A 19068-nucleotide genomic window follows, 5' to 3' on the forward strand; every position below is an offset into this window, starting at 1 on the left:
GTGTCCTGGTCCACAACCACTAACATATATACATACTGTCTCACCTAACAGACAATATAAGCTCCTTGAGAGAAGGGATTATTTCATTCTTCGTATTTGTATCTCTAGTGCTCTAGCCCAGTGCCTGGCACATAGTAGGCATTTAACAAATACTTGTTGATTGATTGATACCTGAGAGAATTGGGAAAGGTTTCAAGATATGGATGGGGGGTTGCACAGGGGCAGTGAGGGTCAGCAGTTGAGCTGAACTTTGAAGATGAGAATTCTGAGGTAGGAATGCATCCTGGGTATGAAGTCTGGTAGTTTAATAATGTGATAGAGCAAACTGGAAGTAAAATGTCATGAATTTCCAATTTCTAGCCTAGCTCATTTTATCATTCTACTCTTTACCCTCAAGTTCATTTTATGCATAATTCAAAAATAGTTACCATTTAATAAAGGAAAATATGAAGAGTCTTTTCTAATGGTATTTATTGTAATTGGATACTTTTTTTTACTGCATTGGTGATTAAAATATGAGTGGTGAAGTAAACAGAACTTTATAGATCAAAAAGTAAAGGTAAAATTAGTAGGTAATCATTTAGAAGGTTTCATTTTTAACTTGTTATTTCTTTTTGTTTTTAAACAGAAGTCCATGTAATGCTTGATGGCTTTTTACCTCCTGATACTTATTTTAGAATCAACCCTGTAATGCATGAAAACATACCTCTGGATGAAAGTCGAAATGAAAAACTTGACTTCTTACAGTTGGAAGGGATTCAATATTTAGAGCGAAATGAAGAAAAAATGAAAAAACTTGCAAAAATATTAACCCAAGAAAAAACAACTCTACAGAAACTTTCTGATTGGCTGAAATTAAAATCAGATATGTATGAAGGTCTTCCATTTATATCTAAATTGTGAAAAAAAATTGCATGCACCATCTTAAGTGTGAAAGCTATTCTAAAAGAGCTACTCAGTTCTATGAAAAATTGATGCATATAGGCATACACATAAACTCTATGATAACTGTAGAATGTGCTGGAAAAAAAACTGCCCAGACCAGCATGAAAAGTTCAGAATTTATATTGGAATTAGGTTTTTATGATGTTAATAATTATATAAGCTTTAGGAACTTACCTGTTGTACTACTTGGTTTTAGTAAACACAGTGCTGTTTTTGTTATTGTGAAGTTTTGAGGTATGTTAATATTTGTGCCAAACAAGACACTGGAAATTATTCAAATGCTGTATTTTTCCTTTAAGGTACCATAATCATGTTGAATTTATTTGAACATTGTGTTGTGGGGTTTTTTTTCTTAGTGGAAAATCAAAATTTTTCTTAAGAATCTATTCTAGCACATTTTTACATTTCCAGTTTAATAATCTCTTAATGGATGTATTAAAATGGACATTTAGTTAGAGTCCTTTCACAAAAAATAAAATAACTTTTAAATACATAATTTTATCACTTAAAATTTACTTCCATCATCAGGGAGTTTGGTTCAAGAAACATATCACCAGTTTACCAGTACTTTTCTGAGATTTCAACATACTAGTGGTATGCTATCTTTTCTAGATCAACTCTAGCTTTAGCCCTTCATTGTTTGAGAATTAATCCTTTGAATTCATTGAAGAAAATATTCCTATCAAAATAACAAAATTAATTCCTGAAGTAATCTGTTCCAGAAAGGCTGATGTTATTTTTTCAGTGTTAGCAATGTTTAAATGTTTTGTAGGAGTTGAACTGATTGAATGTTTCAAAGAAAGACAGAATTCACATCAGCTATTAAATGAATAATAACATTGATGTAGCACTTTTAAGATGTGCAAAGCTTGCATGCGTTATTTCCAAAAAACCTCAAACAGCCTTTTGAGATAGCTAGTATGTCTTCATTTTAGAGATAAAGAAATTGGATCTCTGGAATATTGTGAATGATAAGTAGTCAATATCAGAGGTAGGATTTGACCCAAGTCCAGATTTTACCCGGAATCAATGATACAGCTGACTGAAATTTAAGATATCTTTATTGCTGATCAAAAACATTTCTGTTTTTCTCTTTCTCAAAATTTGCCTTGGAAGCGTTACATTGGTTTGGAAAGCATGCCCCAGAGAAAATTCAGGAAGGGTAACTTGATTGTTCTACTTAGCTGCATGTGGAGCCCCAGGCCACCTCCTGAATTTCACTGGTGTTTTGTGTAGCCTGCTGGGCCACTTTCACCGGACCATGACAATAATCTTAAGCAAAACAGACCCTAACACTTTCAAAGTGAACAGCACTTAAATAAAGTTGGTGGTGTGTACTTCCTTTGGCCAGGATCCACATCTCTTTCACTTTCCTGCAAACTATCAAAGTGATAATGTAATATTTGTTTAGAGAGAGAGAGAGAGAGTTCAGCTCAGTACAACCAGGAGCCTCTTAATTGTACCTGATTTCATTTCCCAACAGCTCTGTTAATCTATTAAGTTCATCACCATACTGTTTGAGGCAGAGACTAGAAAACCTTGTCAGCCATGCTTTAAGGGAAATTTGTCCATGTAACAGAAGTTGGACTAGATGACTGCTAGGATTTTGAGGGCAAATGGTGCTAAATTATCAACATAGATTGCTTTTGGGGAAATAATTCAAGGATTTATGTACCAGAATACCTATGAAAAATAGAGAACTGTTGAAGGTCAGGTAATAATGGCATATTCAATGAATGTCAGCAAATACCATGTCAGGTATTATTTTTGTTAGCTAAAAGCATTTATCTTCCCTACTACAGTCTTTACCCTCCCCTCCCAAACAGGTGTAAATTATATATTTTTGATTTCATTATCTTTCCCAAAAAACATGCCTCTCCGTCTACCTCCTCTCCATTGATGGCATTATCTTCCTCCCAAGTTGCACAGGCTGGCCAAAGTAAAACCTCAGTCATCTTTGGAAGCAGCTGGTACTGTGGAAAAAGTACTGACTCTAGAGTCAAAGAATTTGTCTCTGATGTTTGGTATCTGTGTGAACCTGGACAAATCAGTTAGCCTCCTGTACCTCAGTTTTCTTATCTGTTTAAGAAAAAAAAAAGGAAGGCATTGTACTAGATGATGTCTGAGGTCCCTTCCAGCTCTAGGTGTATGGTCCCATGACTACCTATTCCCTCACTTGGTACCCCCATCCAATTTGGCATAAGGCCCTCATCTTGATTCTCCTTTCACATCTCTTGCATGTGTCCCTTTCTCTCTGCTCATATTGCTACCACTTCAGCTCAATTCCTCATCACCTCATATCTATTCTACTGTATCCTCTGTTTTATGTATTCTAATCTTTCACACAGATACTAAAATTAATTACCCTATAACAAAATTCAAATGTCTTGCCCTGGCATTTTATGGTTCTCATCAATACGGCTCCAGCCTACCCTTCCAACCTTCCATGAGGTACTCCATATTCCAGCCAAATCTTTACCTGATCCCAGCTCATCTCATTGCATCCTCAGGAGGCTTAGAATGCACTACCTTCTCATTGCTGCCTTGTAAAATACTCTTCTTTCACGACTCAGCTGAGGTGCCTTCTCCTCTGTGATGTGCCTTGCTGAGAATGTCCTCTCCTTCCTAAAATTTTTCTACAGGACTTTTGCCTACTTCTCTCCACATCTGTATCGCACACTACTTTATGTTCAGTTTATGTGTATGAATGTGTCTTAGTTCCTCCAGTGGCCAAGAATATACTGGATACTGATAGGGTCTGTGTCATTTTTTTCACCTTTATATTATTCACAGGGCCATATACACAACTTAATAAATTTTAAATTGAATTCTATTCATTGCATAATTATTTACATAAAAAAGAAAGTACTCAGCACTATATCTAAAGACTTTGGCATTACTGGGGGAAGGGAACAATGACTTTGAATCACTTGCATTTAATATCTTCTTAGAACTTGGAATTTTCCACCTGTGAGGGCTGTCCTTTGTTCCAATGCAATGATTTCAGTTTTCCTAGTAGCATTGTGGTGTTGTGAAGAAAGTCCAGCACCTCAAAGTACCCTGGATTCTGGTCCTGACTCAAGCTAGGCCTCAACATAATTGTGTGACTTTGAAAAAGTCACTTGAACTCTCTAGGCTTCAGCTTCTTAATCAACAAAATAAAGGTGTTGGTCCAGCTCTAAAATGCCTATAACATGGTGCTATGGAAAACAAATTCTGAGAAGTAGGAGTGAAAAATTTGGAGGTAGAACTATGATGTCTTAAATTTGTTATACACAAAAATGAATTACAAATGAGTGTCCAGCTATAAGAAGCAGAGAAGTATAAAAGCTATTCTGGGAAAATTGGAAGTTTTTTTAGTAAGATTTGTGAAAATATATTGAGAATAAAAACATTTATGATGCTCAAAAACATGAAGGTAGATATTTCAGAATTTTTTTTTTTTTTTTTAGTGAGGCAATTGGGGTTAAATGACTTGCCCAGAGTCACACAGCTAGTGATTGTTATAGTGTCCTCCTGACTTCAGGGCCGGTGCTCTATCCACTGTGCCCCCTAGCTGCCCTGAGAATTCTTAATAAGTTATTCATTGATATGGTTGGCAGTTCTTTTCTTTATGTACAGTCTCTGGTTAATAAAATGTTAAATACAGTATCATGGAAATGTCCCTAGATGGCAGTGAGCTTGAATAAATCATATAGTCCTACACTTTCCCATTCATTTTTGTCCTGGTAAAATCAGGTCAAAATGAAACCAAGGGCATCCTTGAAGGGAAAAAGAAGTTACAATAAGGCAACATAGCCTGAAGGGTGTGAAAGAAGAGCGTTAGAAATTAGTCCCTTCTACTCAATGGTACCACAGAACTTACTTTAAGAACCTTAACCCATAATTTTTTCAAGAACCTAACCCCAACATGGCTTATTAAAGTATGAAACTAGAAATAGTATTTTCTTCAAAAAAATATGAATAATGACTACTTAACTTATAAAAGACAATCTTATTTGTCAAACTAAAGTTAAAACATACTTAACTTTAAAAAAAAACTTTTAAGCTAAACTTTACTCAAAAAATACAAACTGAAAAATGAGATACATCACACCAAGTTTTTACCATCTATACCAAGCATATACAATAGTAATTGATATTTTTATCTTTTTACCTTAAACTGACCAAAACAGATTAAAGTTTCTTCATCTTCCTGCCCTAGAGAATGAAATCTCTCAGTAGATGTGAAATAATTTAGTCACATCTGACAAGATGATTCATGTTCAATGTACAAAATCAGTGAGTGGAGGTGCTTTTAGGACAGTTTTATTACTTTGTTTTTTACATGTTGCTAGTTTCCGAAAGGTTCTCTCACGTGAACAGCTTCCAACTGTTAAGCATTGATAAGACTGTAATATCACGTAATATGACTGTTAAACATGATAAGACTGTAAAGCATTGAGTAGATTTGTTAAAGCACCTTATCTCATTACTTTAGCCAGTTATGCAACTCCGCTGATTTTTGTAGTACTTGTCTTTAAGAACAGAATCATCATAACCCTGAAACAATTTCCCCCAACTTTTCAACTCATCTAAGGACACTTTAAATTTGTTAACATTGATTCTTACATCATATCTGCCAATGTATAAGCTCAGCAGTTTTTCCATTGTCCTTTCAATTTTACGAGACTATTAAAAATCACTGCTTTGTTCTTGTAATCACTGAGCCTAGGAGTAGGTACAATAAAGTTAGTCTCTCTTTTCTCTCTGTTATCAAAGCAGTGCCGGAACTCAAATACATCACTAATACAAGTGGTTGTTTTCCTTGTAAGTGGCAGAATCAATAGAGCCTTCTCTATACATATTTTCACACTATCATTGAAAATATTATAGGCCACTTCTTATTCCAACCAAAGAATCATATGAGCTTTTCACCCCTGTTACTGCAGTAAGTTGAGGTCTAGAGCTTAAAAAGCCCTACCTACCTGCTTTTACTGCCAGCTCAAAATTAGCTTTGCATCTTATTAGTAGCAGAGATGAACTTCAATGAATTTAGTTCTTGCATAAGATGCCTGGATTTTATCATCAGCAAAGCAAGGTCTTATGGCAATCTCTTATAAAGCTCACAAAATAATGTAACAATTTGGTTTTTTGGCATTAACCACTCCTGTTTAGTTTTGACAGGGACCTCAACATCTTCAACTGGGATCCTTCTTTTTTGTGAAATTGCCAATATTCTGAGTTTTATAGTTTTTTTCCCCTCCATGAAAATGTTAACTGTCCAAATACACACCCACACACACACACACATATACATGTTTACTTGAAGTGTGTGCATGTATTATGATGAGATTCAAACCTTGTGTATTGCAATGGAGTATTTTACACACTGTATCAATTTGACTTAACTCCTACGGTTCCTTCAGACCTGGTAGATGCACCATCAAAACAGATGTCACTAATGACCAATTTTAAGAATGTCAATTACTGGTCAAAATTATTAATAATAAATTCTTCGTCTCTGAGGAGATAGAGAATGTTCAACTGGACTGTGTTTTGTCAAAATAATGCATTACGATGGAATTTGTTCATAGTGTCCATAGTCAGTTGTGTCTTCAGCAATGATAAAAGACCATATTTCCATTAAGTGAAGACATTCTTTTGCTAAGCAATATTGTATAAGGCCAAAATTAAATCAATTTGGATATAATTATTCAATGTTTCAAGGAAACTTGCAATGCTTTTCTAATATGAGTTCATTTTTTAGAAAATATCAATATTTTAGAAATAAGCCTTTCTCAGAATGGCAGCTTTTTTGTTGTGACTTCTGAATGGTCTGGCCTTTGATTGAACACAGAATGTGAATCAGTCAGTTGTTCCCTTATATTTCAGTTATGGCAACATTTTTCCTCGTTTACAGCATCAATAGATATCCCTGAATTAAAACTTGGCTTTGTAAAAGAGCTTAACACATGAGATTTTTGACATTCATTAGCTTTATGCCAGATTCTGAATCTATCAAAAAATGCTAGGTGAGTATAACTTTTGCTGCATCAATAGAGGCAAGGAAATGGCTGTAAAAACAAAATGCTGTGTACTTTGATGGGCTGTGTTCTAATTACCATGACTCTTCATGTTAATTAGACTGAAAACTTTGTTCATCCCATATTTTATGTGTAGGAAACATGTTCAATCTAGGATGATAAGGACCTTTAGATAAGAGGTGTTCAAATACCTCCGTTATTCTGCAATACTCCCTATCACATGCCCTAGTACTCCTAACCAGATTAAAATGTAATTAGGAAATACTTAACTAACTAATAAAATAAATAATTTAACAAAATAAAAATACAACTTTTGTTGTTGAGTCATTTCAATCATGGCCAACTCTTTTTGGCAAAGATACTGGAATGGTTTGCCATTTCCTTCTGCGGCTCATTTTACAGTTGAGGAAGTTGAGGCAAACCAGGGTTAAGTGACTTGCCCAGGGTCACACAGCAATTAAGTGTCTGAAGCTAGATTTGAACTCAGGTCTTTCTGAGTATAGGTCCAGCACTCTTAATACACTGTACCACATAGCAGCCCTTAAATAAAAAATAAAAAATCCATACATGCAACAGGACATAGATAAGTGGTAAGGTAAGGGGTTTGTTTTGTTTTGGGGAGATATTCTTTTTTGGACATGATGAATTTGAAATGCCTATGAGACACCTAGTCTTAAACACCTAATAAGGAGAGATAGTAGGGCTTTATATAGAGATCTAGGAATAACCATCATAGAAGGCAATTGAATCCATGGGAGCCGATAAGATCCCTAAGTGATATAGTATAAAGAGAAGATGGCAGAAGATATTGTTACCCTTGGATGAAGATCCAGCCAAGCTGCCTGAGGAATAATGAGACAGGAAGAGAACCAAGAGAGAACAATGTCATAAAACCTAGAAAGAAGAGAATATCCAGGAGATCCAGCAGCATCCAATGCTACAAAAAGGTCAAGAAAGATGAAGATTGAGAAAAGGTCATTGGATTTGACAATTAAGAGATCAGTGGTAGCTGCAGAAAGGACTTTTAAATGAATGATAAAATTGGAAGTCAGATTGCAACAGGTTAGAAGTGAGTAAGAGAAGAGGAGGTAGGCGCAGTGGATAGACCACCAGCCCTGGAGTCAGGAGGAGCTGAGTTCAAAATCCGGCCTCAGACACTTGACACTAGCTGTGTGACCCTGGGCAAGTCACTTAACCCCATTACCTAACCTCCCCCCACCAAAAAAAAAAAAAAGGAAGTAGAGGTACTGATGAATGGAGATGGTTTTTTCTAGGAGTTTGGCTAAGAGGAAGAGATAAAAGATGAAGGATATAAGTTGAAAACTATTGGAGATGTTAAGATCTAGTCGGGGTAGGGGTTAAGGATAGATGAGATATGCACATGTTTGCAGTCAGCGGGTAAGGAGCCAGTAAATACAGACTGAAGATTAGAGAGGATAATAGTGGGAACAATCATCTGGAGGGGATGGGATCAAGGGTGTATGTAGAGTGCTTGTCCTTTGTAAAGAGAAGAGCTGTCTCTTCACCAAAGAAAGACTTCAGTGAAGAAAGAAGAATTGGAGAAAAGATGGAGTTTTTCATTTTTTTCCAGTGAGAAATTCCATTTTCTTCCACTTTTCTTAACAGATCCATATTTTTAAAGTAAAATGCAGTATCATAGGATTAGATTAAAGCAAGAAACCACTAACTTGCATTTCAATAGAGTACATGTGATAAAGATTACAAAAACTTCTCTGTTCTGGGCCCCACTGACACCAATACTAATATGCCAAGTCTTTTCTCAAATAGTGGTCCATGAGGAAAAGGAACATCAATGGTAATGTGCCATAGTAGTGGGTACATCCTATGAGGAAATATGGCTTTCTATGTATTTCTATACAGTCTAGTTCATTGAATTCTGTGCCTCCTTGCATAATAAACTAAGTTATTACTAAATTAAGATGAAAACCAGTTTTTTGGAGACATTAGGATGTACCTCTGTCCTGATTCATATACGCCCTTTTCTGCTTCCTGCTTAAAACTGGCTTCCTGTCCAGTTACTAGTACAGCCTTTGCTGCATCGTTCTCCTGCCCTTCTCCTCTTCCTCCAAATCAAGTCCAAGGTTTATTATACTCTCAAGTCTAAAATGGCTATGATTCCACACCTCATCTGTACAGGCCCAGAATCTTATGGATGCATACAGGAAGTTGTCCCCTTCTATGCTTTCAAAAATATATTGAAAACTGAAAGAAAACATGACAAATTGCAAGAAGATCTAAAGAGAAGGAAGAAAGTTTTCTCAAGTTATTTTAACTTCCTTCTCTAGAGCATAGCCCATTAGATATATTCAATTATCTAAGTCCTATACCATCTCATTTAGGGCCCTCTGAAATTGCTGTATGACAATACAAGTGAGTAAAGCATCCACAAAATAGTCAATTAGTTGATCAATAAGTATTTTCTTAGCTTCTACTAAGTGCTGGGCACTGTAATAGGAAATGAGAATATAAATTTCTTATTACCCTTACAAGCCACTTGCACAATAAAAGGAAATCTTGGAATCATAGACTCATAATTTTAGAGCTGGAAAATAACTTAAAGATAATTTATCACAAGCCTCTTGTTTAACAGATGAGAAAACTGAAGACCAAAGCTCTTTTCAATCAATCGATCAATCAACATTTATTGTCTCTACTATGTGTCAGCCAATGTACTAAGCACTGAGAATCAAAAAGAGGCAAAAGGCAATCCCTGCCCTCAAGGACCTTACACGCTAATGGAGGAGACAACAAGCAAACAAATCTATACAAAGCAAGCTATGTACAGGATAAGAAGGATTTAATTAAGGGAGGGAAAACACTGGAATTTAGAGGGGTTGGAGAAGGCTTCCTGCAGAAGGTGGGATTTTACTTCTTCCAAAATTCTTCTGAAAAGTAGAATGCCAATTGCAAGAACCTGATATGTCAGCAGTATCGATTTTTTTAAAGAGTCTCTTGGTAGGGGGTAAATTGTAGAAAATATAGATGGTTTCATGCATGAGTAATGTATAATATTTTTGGTAAGTGTTGCTTTTCCTTTTGGTTTTATTTATTTGCTTATTTATTTGTTTTTGAGGCTGAGTTTCCCTATCTCATCCAGGCTGGAAATACAGCAGCCTCAGACCAACCAATCCCACTGCTAATCCTCATAGAAGCTTGGACCTATTCCATGTCCATTTCTGACTCTTTAGGCATCTTGGTGCCCACCCCCTCCATTATAGGAGCTCACCATGTTGGTTCTGGACTCAGTTCAGAAATCTGATCAGCTTAACCCTATGGCAACTCAAAACTCCCAAATTCTAGGGACCCACCAACCTCAGCCTCTCCAGCAGAAGGGATTATAAGTGTGAACCATACCTAACTTTCCCTTCTGTTTTGCTAAATGTTTAGAAGATGGGCAATTTTACAAAGAAATATGTATATTTGGAACAAATATTAACAAAAGCCATACTGCTATATTTGGAAGTCTAGCAGTCTGAATTTAATAAACAACTACAGTAGAACTTAACAATGCTCATTATATAGCTCCTCTGACAGAACATAAGATAAAGCTTACTTCGTTTTGGTCTTTATATCTCTGTTGCCTAGCACAATCGTTAGTGCACAGTAAATAGTAAATGCTTACTGAATGTTTAATTGATGTGTTAGGAAGGAAGAAAACAAATATTAAGTGCCAGTCACTGTGTTAAGCATTTTTCAAATATCTCATTTTATCTTTACAACAACCCTGAGAGGTAGGTGCTATTATTCTCCTCATTCTATAGATGATGAAACTGAGGCAAACTGAGATTAAGTGACTTGCCCAGGGTCACACAGCTAATAAAGGATATACTCTAGTAAAAACATGTTTCCTGGTATATAACCACCAACCATAAAAGTGTGCTATCACATAACCTATGAGAAGGGTATGACCACTGTCCCAAACACCAGAGTTAGAAGATTCCATTATATAATCATAGGGTAAAAGTGCATAGCAAAGAATATGGCAACTGTTCTTTTGTGTGGAGAAACAATTTATGTTGAGTGTAGAGATTTGTGCAGAGTACAGATTTCATCTGTAATTTGGAGTTGGTTGTTTAAAGAACTAGAGAATTAAGCTGAAGTGTCCCTAATTTTATAATGAGGCCAATCCTATCCTTTGTCTAGGAGCAGGTAAGATTTCCTCTCAGGAAGAGGCAGATAAAAAGAAGCCTTTCTGACAGAGGGTCATTGTTAAACCCTGAGTTAGTTTATGGATTCTTTTTTGGAGTCATTAAGAGTAGGCTAGGTTTTCCTCTATGTGAGATAATTTGGCATGATGTACAAATGAATTGTTGAGGGTTCCTTCCAGTCCTACTTTTCTATGATAGCACATGTAGAGCAGGTAACAAGAGGTGGCTTAGGCCTGAAAAGAACAATGAATTCAGAGTCAGGAGATCTGGAATTGAGTCCTGGCCCTGCAACTTTTAGCAAGATGACTGTGGGCAGATGAACTCAGTTTCCACATCTGTAAAATGGAGCTAATAATACCCTACCCACCTCAAAATGTTGTGAAGTGAGCACTTGGTAAAATTTAAAGCATGACAGAACTATCAACTATTGTGTGTTGCCATGGAAAGGACACCCACTGAATTTTTAATCAGAGGACCTGGAGCAAGTCACTTAACCATGTTGGGCCTCAGTTTCTTCATATGGAAGATGACTTCATATGGACTAGATGATTTTAAGTCTCCCTTCTACCTTTAAATTCATGATCTTATTATAGTAAGCACGTTAGAGGTAGACCGTAGTAAACCTTGGGTTCTAAAATTCCAGGTTGGCCATACTGTTACCTTGGCCAAGTAATTTAACCTTGGTTTACTTATCTTTAAAATTTTCTCTAAATTCCCATCCTATTGCAAAATTTGATGATGGTAATTCTATGGCTCTAATTCAAGTCTCAGTCAAAGAAGAAATTAGAATGGATGTTCATGGTGGACCAAAAGATAGCACTAAATCCCTTCTTACTGTTAAAATTATTTCTGGTAATTTTTCATTTCAGTTTTCATACAAACTCTCTCTAAATGTTACCAACAAGATTTCCTGATGGAATATTGGCTTCTCTTATCCATTCATATTGCAATAGTAAATTTAAAGGAATGTCCTTGTTATTTAAGGATTTTTTTTGGAGAAATAACAAAGAGCTCATATTTTAGGCAGCTCGCTGGCATGGTAGATGTAGTCAGGAAGACCTGAATTCAGATCTAGCCTCAGAAATTTACTAGCTGTGTGACCCCATACAAGTTATTTAACTTCTGTCATAGTTTCCTTAACTGTAAAATAAAGATAACGGCATCTACCTCCCCCGGTTGTTGGGAGGATCCAATGAGATCATATTTGTAAGTCACTCATGTCTGATTCTTCAGGACCCCATTTGGCACTTTCTTGGCAAAGATACTGGAGTGGTTTGCCATTTTCTTCTCCAACTCATTTTACAGATGAGTAACTAAGGCAAACAGGGTTAAGAGACTTGCCTAGGGTCACACAGCTACTAAGTATCTGAGGCTAAATTTGAACTCATGAAGATGAGTCTTCCTGATTCCAAGCCCGGTGATCTATCTACTGCACCACCTAGCTGCCCCAAGCTTTTTGCAGGTTGAGTAGCATGTAGTAGGATCTTAGTAAATATTTCCTTTCTCCCTTTGAAAACTCCCACATTTAGATAAATTAATGTTTATCTGTGTCAAGAAATGGAATTTGGCTTCATTAACCAATTGCTTTTTTTTTTCATTTCTGAAACTTGTATGCACTTAAGGTTTACTGTATTTTGAAGAATCCCTGGTTAAAAAGCAGTACTCATTTACCATATTCTCTCAATTTCCACAGTTACCACCCTAATCCAGGCCCTCATCATCTCATACATGTATTACTACAATAAATTCTTAACTGCCCTTCCTAATTTCTTTTTTTTTTTAAAGGCAGTTGGGGTTAAGTGACTTGCCCAGGGTCACACAGCTAGTAAGTGTCAAGTGTTTGGTCTGAGGCCAGATTTGAACTCAGGTCCTCCTGACTTCAGGGCCGGTGCTCTATCCACTGTGCCACCTAGCTGTCCCCCCTTCCTAATTTCTAACAGAAAGCAGGCCATTTTTTTCTTCAGGTCTGAATTCTCTCAAAATAATTTCATTCTAGATCTTGGGGGTTTTTTTGTTTTTTTTGTTTTTTTTGTTTTTTGCTAGGCAATGGGGTTAAGTGACTTGCTCAGGGTCACACAGCTAGTAAGTGTTATGTGTTTGAAGCCGTATTTGAACTCAGGTCCTCCTGAATCCAGGGCAGTGCTCTATCCACTGTGCCACCTAATCGCCCCTGAACCAGGAGCTAATTTGATTTTTTTTTATAACTTTTTTTTTTGCTTTTTGGTGAGGCGATTGGGGTTAAGTGACTTGCCCAGGGTCACACTGCTAGTGAGTGTCAAGTGTCTGAGGTCAGATTTGAACTCAGGTCCTCTTGACTCCAAGGCTGGAGCTCTATCCACTGAGTCACCTAGCTGCCCCTAGATCTTGTTTATAATACACAATGAATGCAATAGGATAATCATGTCCACTGTGCCTAGTGTTAGTCTAACTAGTTAATACAGATAGAGCAAAACCAGTGATGTCCTTTTTCTTCTTTCAGATAATTTTTATCAGACCATAATAGACATGGAAAATAATCCCTAACTGTACAGCTTTGTAACTAAACCTGAAGAATTTATCAAGTCATATGTAGATATTTTCTCCTTCCCCTGCATTTTTTACAAAGCAAGAAAAATAAGAGTATTTGTGCTCCTGTGTACTTCCACGGCTGGTGTTGGCCTTTGCTCATGGTGGCTACTTTGAAGGCTGCTCGCATTTCTAGGAATGTTTCTTCCAGAATACACTTGGACTTAACGGATGAAGGAGCCACATGGGTAAAGAACCCTACTGACACTGGGGAAGTTATTTAAATTCTCTTTGGCCACAGTTTCCTTAGATGTAAAAGTGAAGAGGTTGAACTTTACTAGATGGATCTCTAAAATTCCCTCCAGCTCTACCTCCTATGAAATATCTCAATTTAATAGAACTGGTTGACATCGCTATTAGGACTTTATTGCAATATCTCTACCCCAGTTGAAGCTTGGACTCCATCCCTGGCTCTTCTCTCCTCAATCCTGACCCTCCATCATCCATAGGTATGATACCTTTCTGGGAAGAAGGTTTCTGTGCCACTGTACCTTCCTTCAATCTCCTCTCCATGACATTTCTCCACTATTTCTAACACCTTTTTATGTGTTCTCTTCCCCAGCTAGAATTTAAGCTCCATGAACATAAGGACTGTCTTGTTTGCTTGTCTTTCTATCCTCAGCACTTAAGACAGTGCCTGGAACGTAATAAGCTCTTAATAAATGCTCTATTGATTTATCTAATCTAACATATCTTATAAAAAAATCAAAATAGTTCAATTATTGGCTTCACTAAAGTTCCAACCCACTGTTGTGTCATCATGGAATAGACATGATCATGGGTTTTCAAAGACTGTGCCAGGAGAGTATAAGCTCTGGAAAGATCATATCCAGTCTAAAGGCTGCTTGTGCCAACCCAGCAGTGATCTATTTATTGTCTGAGGATTTGCCTAGCTGAGGTCAGAGAGGCTCATTACCCAGCAATGACCAACAGGTGATCAATTTATTTTGGCCATGGTGAGTCAAAAAACTGCAAAGGGGTTGCAACTTAGTAATCTCTTAAACATTTATTGAATTGAACTGCATCACTAGGAAAATCAGCACCAATCAAAATAATGGAGCTCTTGAAACAATAGAGCATGCATCATCTCAAATCCTTTCAGTGACCTTCAAAACGGCTTTTGAAAAGCAAAGTCCCAACATAAAGTTCTTCAGTAAAAGATGTTTTAGAGTGATCTAGATTCTCAGGTACTCAAATGGCTCCATGATCTCCTTAATGAGGATGTTTCCTCCAGTGATGCAGGTCACAACCCATCCTTGCCTCCATTGTCCTATGGTACTCTTATACTTGTCCTTATATGTTCTGTATATGGGTGAACCCAATGTACTGGAGGCCTTCCTCCTTTTCACTATCATTTCTTTCTCTACATCCTTATGTAAAACATGCATATGGAATGTGAAGTCAGGTGTCATTAATATTAGAATATAATAGCCATTGAATAAAAATTCAAATCCATTTTGAAAGAAAAATCTTTGCCCTCCTTGCTTATTGCTTATTCTTGTCTCACTTATTTGCCAAATTCAAGTACAACTGAGCAATTAATTTCATCTGAATATTTTGGAGACCATCTATGCCATTTATTTTTTTCAGGCTAGGAGATCGGAGGGAGGGGGATTTCACTTAAAACATTTTGTTCTCTTCCTGGCAGAAGTTGACCACCATCCAAAATAGATTCAGAGGCCGACAGATGCTCCTAGAATTACTGTTTTATGTAGTTGCCCAAGCATTTGATAAATGTGTCCCAGAAGTCACACTGTTTGCTTTGTTCATTCTATTCTAACTTCTATACAAGTTGTACAAGTAGAAATACTGTATAGCACTCCAAAATGCTAATTAATAAGAATCATTCCTTTGATAAACATGCAGTGTAGACTATATTGTTGACTTGTATTAGAAAAAGAAATCATTTATGCAGACTCAATCTTACCTGTAATCAATGTAAGCTTTGTACATGTACTTGCACATTTCAACTTAATGGAAGTTAAGGAAGTTCCATGGTGAAATAAAAATGAATTTATGTTCTCAAAGGAATACTCCGTGAAATTCCTTAAAAGCAACTAGCCAACAAACTGGAAATCTCAATGGCTTAATAATCGTAAGGATTATGAGAAAAGCCTTCTTTTTCTGGGATGTTATCAGATAAAGAGGACTCATTTCTTCCCCAATAGAGAAATACTTCAATTAGTAAGTCAGTAATGGGAGACTACAGATTATGGTATGCATGTACGTGTTTGTTGTGTAGTAATAATAATTGCAGTTAGGTGAGGAGGTGTTTGCCCTTTAGTTTTCTGCCAAGGGCTCTCTTTCAGCTCTGGACCCAGGCATGCAGATAAAGTTCAGTGCTGGAGGAGCCTGGTCTCTAGAGAGATGAGTCAAGCTGGAGGAGCAGTGACCACCCCTGGCCTTGGGTCACAGAACACTGGAAGAACCAAGAGGTCAAAGGCCACCAGATAGAGTACAGAAAACAACAGTAGGAAAAACCTGAAGCTTGAGTAAGACATTAGCCCGCCTCACCTCTAGAACAGAGCCTACCCTAACATAAAGTTAGGCAAGATATAGGCCATTAAAAAAAAAAGTGAGTAAGCAACATAGAAAAAACCCAACCATAGATAGTTATGATGATAGAGAAGATCAGAGTTCAAACTCAGAGGAAAACAATGAAGTCAAAACACTACTTGAAAAGCTTCAAAGAAAAATACAAAATGGTCACAAGTCCCAAAAAATTTCTTGGAAGAGCTTAAAGAGGACTTTAAAAATCAAATAAGAGAAGTTGAGGAAAAATTAGGGGAAAAAAAGTAACGCAAGAAAATCAAGAAAATTATGAAAAGAAAGCCAACCAATTAGAAAAAGAGATCTAAAGACTTATGGAAGAAAATAACCCCTTAAGAACTAGAATTGGGCAAGGGGAAGCTAATGGCTTCATAAGACATCAAGAAATGATCAAACAAAATCAAAAGAATGAAAAAAAACAGAAGAAAACATGAACTATATCTTTAGAAAAACAACTGACCTGGTAAGGAGATTGAGCAGAGACAGTATAAGTATTGTTGGACTACTTGAAAGTTATGGTAAAACACACACACATACACACACACACGCACACACACACACACACACCCCCCAAAACAGTCTAGATACTATACTTAAAAAATTATTAAGGAAAATTTCCCTGAAGTTTTAGAACTAGAAAGTAAAAGAGAAATTGAAAAACAGGAAAGCAGAAAATTTTGGGGAAAAAGTATGGACAGTTTCTTGGATAAAGGCCTCATATCTCAAATATGTAGAGAATGTTATCAAATTTATAAGAATATGAGTCATTCCCCAATTTATAAATGAGCAAAGGATATGAACAGGCAGTTTTTGGAAGAAGAAATCACAGCTGTATATAGTCATGTGAAAAAATGTTCTAAATTATTATTTATTAGAGAAATGCAAAATAAAACAACTTTGAGTTACCATCTCACACTTATCAGATTGGCTAAAGTGATAGAAGGGGAAAATGACAAATGTGAAGGGAATGTGGAAAAATTGGGACACTAATACACAACATTGGGACTGTGAACTGATCCAACCATTTTGGAGAGCAATATGGAAATATGCCCAAATTGTTATAAAACTGTGTATACCCGTTGACCCAGTAATACCATTATTAAATCTATTTCCCAAGGTGATCAGGGGAAAAGGAAAAGAACCTATATTTTCTAAAATATTTATAGCAGCTTTCTTTGTGGTGGCAAAGAACCGGAAATTGAGGAGATGCCCATCAACTGGGAAATGGTGGAGTAAGCTGTGGTATATGACTGTGATGGAATACTACTGTGCTGTAAGAAATATGAGCAGGTTGATTTCAGAATAATGTGGAAAGAGTCGAATGAAATAAAATGCAAAGTGAAACAAGCAGAACCAAGACAACATTGTATACAGTAAAAGCAATGTTGTTTTAAGAATAACTGTGAATGACTAAACTATTCTGAGTAGCATGATCATTCAAATCAACTACAAAGAACTTTTGAAGGAAGTTCTATCTACCTGCAGAGAAAGAACTGATCTGTATTGTACGGTTTCATGTATGTATATATGTGTCAAATGTTGGCCTTCTCTAGTGCAGGGTTGGGAAGGAGGGAAAGAGATAGCTTGGAAATCAAAATGTAATGCACACATGCAAAAAAATGATTTATGCTCTTGCCTTAGACAAATTTTGATTTTGTTTTGTTATGGACTAAATGATTTTTATCAGTATGGAGGTTTCTTTTTATGAAAATACCCTCCATCAATGGAAGAAACACTTGGTTGTCTAGGGTACTGAGAAATTGAATGACTTAGGATCATAGGATCACAGATAGAGAGTTAGAAGAGAATTTAAAGGTCACCTAATCCAATACTCTTGTTTCACAGATGAGAAACTGAGGCAAGGGGAAGTTAAGGGACTTCTCCCAAGTAACATAGCCAGTAAGTAGAAGACCCAGGATTCAAATGCAAGTTCTCTGACTGAAATTCAGAATTCTTTCTACTACACCATACTATCTCTATTCATACTTACCCATGGTCACAAAGTTATGTGTCAGAGATAGCGTATGAACCCAGGTCTTCCTTAAGCCAAAGTCAGACTTCTACCCATTACAACATAATATTTTTCTTCTCTTTCTCTTTGGTCTGGGCCTACACCACATCTACATTGTTATATGAACTTTGCAAATACCAGTGGCTTGTCTTACATTCCATTTTGTGATATTGCACATACTTTCATTTTGAACAATTCTATGTTCATAAAATGGATTTGAAAGTCAGAAGTATAATTCTTCCTATTAGAGATTAAATTCCATCAGGATGCTTTGCTTTCAGCAAGTCAAGTCAAGTCCTCACAGAACTAAGAATTTTGGTAGAATTAAAGGACGTTGACGACCAGGAAATTTCTTATCACTATTGAATAAATACCTCATTACTGTAAGCTGCAGGTGCTGATATTTTGATATTTCTGAATGAACCTACATTTTCTATCAGAATACACTAAATCCTTACTCATCTTACCATGCCCTTGAACCTCCACTCACTTTCCTATTCTTTACTTTGAATTATGAGAAGAATGCATAGATCTGACTCAAAAGTAAAAAATGAAGAAGCAATGTAACCTATGACAACATTTTTTGCTTAATATAGAAAGCAAACACTTGTCTGTACATGCAAAAAGGGTCAAATAAAACAAATGCTTTTCATGATTTTGGTGACTTTTTTACTGATTAAAAAGATTGCATTATATTTTATAATAAGAACAAAAAATTAGCTTTAATGTCACACATTTATTCAATTAGCATGCTTTGTATGGTAAGCTGGCTGTTTGCGGATTTTCAGAAATGTTTCATGGC

General features: G+C 36.3%; 1 protein-coding gene across 2 annotated transcripts in view; it reads left to right on the top strand.

The window, feature by feature from the left end:
- The window catches only part of PNPLA8 (patatin like phospholipase domain containing 8), a 44628-nt gene extending 40850 nt beyond the window's left edge, over positions 1–3778 (top strand). For both annotated transcript variants that reach the window (XM_027838682.1, XM_027838683.1), the window contains exon 10: positions 629–3778. In XM_027838682.1, the coding sequence (XP_027694483.1) occupies positions 629–903 (275 nt within the window). In that variant the 3' untranslated portion in view covers positions 904–3778. The remainder of the gene's footprint in view (positions 1–628) is intronic.
- The last annotated feature ends 15290 nt before the right edge of the window (positions 3779–19068 follow it).

Source organism: Vombatus ursinus, unplaced genomic scaffold, assembly GCF_900497805.2.
Source record: "Vombatus ursinus unplaced genomic scaffold, bare-nosed wombat genome assembly UNPS02014830.1, whole genome shotgun sequence".
NCBI lineage: Eukaryota > Metazoa > Chordata > Mammalia > Diprotodontia > Vombatidae > Vombatus > Vombatus ursinus.